This window comes from Echinops telfairi, unplaced genomic scaffold (assembly GCF_000313985.2).
Source record: "Echinops telfairi isolate 266 unplaced genomic scaffold, ASM31398v2 ScPeMD7_12;HRSCAF=54, whole genome shotgun sequence".
In the NCBI taxonomy this organism is placed as follows: Eukaryota; Metazoa; Chordata; class Mammalia; order Afrosoricida; family Tenrecidae; genus Echinops; species Echinops telfairi.
The window spans coordinates 3,695,972-3,701,304 of record NW_022103909.1 but is presented as its reverse complement, the minus strand read 5'-3'; the positions used below and the strand labels follow the sequence as shown (position 1 = coordinate 3,701,304).

The following is a 5,333-nucleotide window of genomic DNA, read 5'->3' as shown; positions in this document are numbered from 1 at the left end:
ACCTGCCACAAGTCTTCTTCCAAGCTGATGAAGATGAAGGTGGCCAGGGGCCCAGACCCAGGCTTCCATAGCCAGCATCAGGAGGGTAAGGAGGCTTTAGCTGGGCCATTAGAGAGCTCCTTCTGCAGTGACTCAGAGGTCACTGACAGGCCAGCAGCACCGTGGGAGTCAGCAGCTGGGCTTTCTGCCTTTGCTGAGACAGCGCCTCACGAGCCTGGCCCTGCTCCTGCCCCTCACCTCTCCTCCCAGGCACCCATTCACTCGGTAAACATCTGTGGGCACTTACTGTGTACCAGGCACTGGTGGGGGGCTGAGGGGAGGTAGGGACGCAGCAAAGAAAAAGCCCCAAGCCCCTGTCCCTCCAGGAACTTAAATTCTGCTGGGGGTGGGGGCGAGGCCACCAGCCAGCAACGAGAAGAGAGCTGACCTGCCAGGGGCTGACAGGTGCTCTGTGGAGGGCTAGAGCTGGTGTGCAAACACTGGTGACAGTAGGGAGGGAGCCGGAAGCCTACCTGGAGGAACAGGCGGAGGAAGCCACCTGGGAAAAGGTCCTGTGGTTGGAAATGTGCTTGACACGGTGAGCAGCAGCAGAAAGGAGGAGGGGAAAATGGGAGGCGGTGAGGTCACTGAGAGCCAGATGAACAAGGAGCCCTGTAGGCTGTGAGGAGCCTTGATGGAGAAGTGGTTTAAGCATGGTGTCACTAACCACAAGGTTAGCAGTTCAAACCCACCGACCGCTCTGCAGGACAAATACGAGGCTGTCTGCTTCTGGAAACCCTAAGGGGCAATGTTACTCTGCTCTATTGGGCAGAGGGCTGTTTTGACTTGTAACCTGCGGGCAGCAGTAGCTAGAGACCAAGCAGGCCTGAGCTGACCTAATCTACATTCACTCAGCAGACTCCCTGTAAGTGAGCACTCTGTGTGGGAGCAAAGGACATCACTGATGGAACCATGGCAACCATGAGGGCAGGAGCAGATGGAGACTCAGACCAGAGAGTAGCCCTGAAGGAAGAGAGGCGTGGTCAGACTCTAGCTAGAAGGTGGAGCCCGGTGGGGGCGTGGCAAAAAGAGGTCCAGGTGGTTATAATGGCATCTGGCCGGAATGACAGGAAGGATGGCCTTGCCATTTTACAAGGATGGGGAAGGCCGCGGGAGGAGCAGGTACCTGGGAAAAGGCAGGGATTCAGTCTTGCCTGTGTTAAGTCCTTCATGCCCCTTGATGCCTATTAGCCTTCCAAGAGGGGATACTGAGTAGGCAACTGGGTAGAGCCATCCGTATGCGCGAGGGTGTGCATGAAGCCAGGAGACTGGCCGGAGCGCCCTAGGCCGTGATCAAAAGAAGAGAAGAGGCTGGAGGCCCTCGTGTTTGGGAGGTCTGGGCAATGCGGTCTCACGATCAGGGAGGCAGGAGAAAAACAGGGGAGCAGCTCATGCCATCGAGACCGTAGTGACTCACAGTGACCCTACAGGGCAGGGCAGAACCGCCCCTGTGAGTTTCGGCGACTACAGTAGCAAGCCCCGTCTTTCTGCCAGGGAGCAGCTGATGGTTTGGGATCGCTGACCTTGCAGTTAGCAGCCGAATGGGTGACCACTATGCCACCAGAGCTCCCAGGGAGCAGGGTGAACTGGAAGTCGGGCGTAGACGGCTCCTCTGCGGGCAGGGTGGCTGAGGGTCACGCAGGAGGAGAACTGAGAATTGCCTGCGGGTTTTGGCAACATGGCGGACCGATGGGGGCCTGATGAGTGTTTTTAAGAGGGCTCAAGAGAAGATGGAAGGAGGGGAATTTGGAGGAGAGAAAGGAGGGAGGGAGGGAGGGAGGGAGAGAAATGGAAGATAATGAGTCTCTAAGGAGTTTTTCTATGAATGGGGCGGAAGGTAGAGGGGGTTGTGTCAATCACGACTGTTTCGTGGTGGGGGGAAAAAGAGGGAACTGATCACATGATAGACATATAACCCCCTCCCAGGGGGACCGACAACAGAAAAGTGGGTAAAGGGAGATAGTGTTCGGTGTGTAAGACATGAAAAAAAATTTATAAATGATTAAGGGTTCATGAGGGAGGGAGGGTGAGGGGGGGAAATGAGGAGCTAATACCAAGGGCTCAAGCAGAAAGCAAATGTTTTCAGAATGATGATGGCAACAAATGTACAAATGTGCTTGACACAGTGGATGGATGGATTGTGATAAGAGCTGTAAGAGCCCCCAATAAAATGATTTTTTTAAAAAAGAGTGTTTCATGATCTCTTTTAGACAGGAGAAATTGTAGGATTTTTCTGTGCTGATAGAAATCATCCCATAGAGCCGTGGCTCTCAACCTTCCTCATGACTCAACCCTTTAATACAGTTTCTCATGTTGTGGTGACCCCCCCACCATAAAAGTTTCGTTGTAATTCATAACTGTAATTTTGCTGCTGTTAGGAATCGGGCGACCCCTGTGGAAGAGTCATTTGACCCCCAGTGGGGTTGTGACCCACAGGTTGAGAACGGCTGCCATAGAGAAAAACACGCAGGAGAGGAGGGTGGCTGGGGGGATGTCCCCAGTCTTGCTCCAACGCCAAGCCAAGAGAAGCTGTCCTTTGAGGGAAGATCACAGGGGTACTGACAATAGCATCGGGTTGGACACAAGACACCTGGCCCTGGTTCTAAATCAGCCTCTTACTGATAGTGGGGCTCTGAGCCAACCCCTGTGCTTCCGGTGCCCAAAGCAGGTCACCCATGATCCTCTGCCTCCCTCCTTGGCTTGTGGTAGAGATCCGACGAAGCACTAGGTGTGAAAGTGCTTTGTAAGACATGAAGGGTGGAACAGATGGCTGAGATTATTCTTATGATCCTAATAATACAAGAGCTTATTAAACAAATTTAAGGGATTACTGCTGATCCAGCCCACTTAGACGCTCAGCCTCCCTCTGGGGCTCACACGTGCTGAGACCTGATCTGCATGAGGCCAATCAAGCTCGCAGCTCACCACCAACGCCCACCTCCTGCCACTTGTCTCCAGCCTCGTGGTCCCTCCTTTGACTGTGCTTCTGTGCCCAGGCACACGCTGCCCGCTGAGGCCTTCCCCACGGTGAGCCTTTCTGCTCTCCTCCTGGCCTCATTCCCCACTGGCCCTGAGATGGAAGCTTTTCTTTGGAAGGTGCTGAGCTCTGGTTTGGGACCTGAGAAGTTAGCACCTCCACCATTGACCCCTGTTTGCCAAGGTTCCCTTAGAAAGCAGGACTTGGGGCACGAAACCCATGGCTCTCCTGTGTCAACTGAGATCAGACAGTTGTCCTAGACAGGGCCCATGAAATCCTTGACAAATGTCCCCACTTCTCTAGGCCTCAGTTCTGTCCATCCGTAAGGAAGGGTTTGGAGTTTCATTCAAACTCACAGCCACTGCATCAATCCCAAGAGATGGGGACCCTAGAGGAGCGGGCAGGCGGGCGGGGCTGCCCCTGCGGGCCTCTGAGATGGCAGCTTTTCACAGGAGGAGAGAGCCCGTCTTTCTCCCGAGGAGGCCGGTGGCTTCAACCCCAGTAACCCACCTTGCTGGCTCCCAGAGTTTTACTAGGTGACTCCGCTTCCGTCCCTCCCAGGCCTCAAATTCCAAGTGGGGAGTCATTTATTCATCCCATGGATCTTTACTAAGCCGCCACTGCACGCCACACACTGGCCTCCGGCCTATAGTTCAGTACTTCCCATACGGGGCTTGGTCCGTAGCCCTGTGCAGAAGATGAGGGAATGAACCTGTTTCCGACTTGATCTCTATGGCAAACCTCAAACCTTGGCCCACAGGTCTGACTTCCCCCATCTCTGCACCCCAGCCTGTCACCCAGGAGCCTCTAGGACTGTGACGAAGCCTGACGGAGCACAGCAGGCTGCTGCAGTGAAGAAGAGGGCCTAGTGACTGTGCCCACTAGCGAGATGCGTGCTTGCCCCAGGGCCCTCCCTGGGAAGAGGGCACCACGCTGGGCCAACCTGTCTGGACTCTGAGCACCCTGCAGTCACATGCTTGGCACCCCAATGCCTGGGTTGGGCAGATCAAGGCACATTTCTGGTTCTGGTCCTTCCTCCCCCCTCCCCACCTAGCCTCAGACCCCAACTGGGGCTCCGGAGACAGACTGTGCAGGTGCCTAATATAGCTCCACTACTCCCTGGGATACTGTCATGGCCTGGGGCAGGTGCCCCATGTTCTGGAGCAGTGGCCTCCCCGATATAATGGGATGATGATACCATACCAATGGCCACCTAGCTGATTCCGGCCGGTGGCGACCTCAGGCATGTTGAGTAGGCCTGGGCTCCACGCGGTTGTCATGGCCGAGGCCTTTCTAAAGCCGACTCCTGAGGAGCTGCTGGATGGGTCTAACAGAGTGCTTAACTCTTTGTCCCACGCAGGGGCCCAGAGACCACAAGAAAACCCAGCTTACAGATTCACCAAGAACCCAAACGAAGCCAACCAAAATCACGGCCGGCGAGGTCTCGATCCCGCTTCATAACACCCTGCGCATATCATAGGACAGGGCAGACCTTGTCTGGGTTTCTGAGACTGTAACTTTTTACGAGTCTGTGTTTCCCCCGAGGAAGTTTCGAATTGTTGCCCTGGCAGTCAGCAGCCCAATGTGTAACCCAACAACACAGATCTACGGTGAAGATGAAATGCACTGGGAGAGTCTGCACAGGGAGAAGCAAGTGCTCAGTCAATATTGGCTACTCCGGTTCCTGCCATTATCATCATCGTCATCACATTTCAGCTCCTAGGATCACCAAGCTCAAACTCCCCACAGTCGTCAATGCTGGCTCACAGTGACCCTGTCAGACCGGGTAGAACTGCCCCCAGGAGTTTCCAAGACTAACTCTCTATGGGAGTAGAGAGCCTCATCTTTCTCCCGCAGAGCTGCGGCTGGTGGTTTCAAACAGTTAATCTTGGGGTTAATCCACTTCTCCCACAGGACTCCCAGGATGGAGAGTAACGAAGAAGAAGCTCTAATACCCGATCACTCACAGGGGACTTACAAACCCGCCTGTTCCAAGAAGTCTTCCCAGATAACCCCTAGGAGAGAAACTACTTACAGCCCTCCGGAGGCCAGAAACCTTTCTCCCCAGAAGGAAGACAATTGAAGGATTGAGAAGGCCGCGCCCTCAGGGAACCAGGCCACTCACCAATGTAAACACCACTGCCCCCAGCACGGAATACACTGCGTGGAGCCAGGGCACCTGCGGGCAGAGGCAACATGGGCTTAGAGGGGTGGGGCGCAAGGGGAGGGCTAAGTCCAGAGAGCTGAGGGGGTAGGATACCCCTCCCTTCCCATCAGGGTCTCTCTCTCACCATCCCACCCTCCCCAACTGTCCAAG

The 5,333-nt window shown here is 54.9% G+C and overlaps 1 protein-coding gene across 1 annotated transcript in view; it reads right to left on the bottom strand.

The window, feature by feature from the left end:
- Nucleotides 1–5,333, bottom strand: part of FAIM2 (Fas apoptotic inhibitory molecule 2) — a 38,040-nt gene that overhangs the window by 15,538 nt on the left and 17,169 nt on the right. The window contains exon 10 of the mRNA XM_004711477.3: nt 5,142–5,195. Coding sequence (XP_004711534.1) covers nt 5,142–5,195 — 54 coding nt within the window. The remainder of the gene's footprint in view (nt 1–5,141; nt 5,196–5,333) is intronic.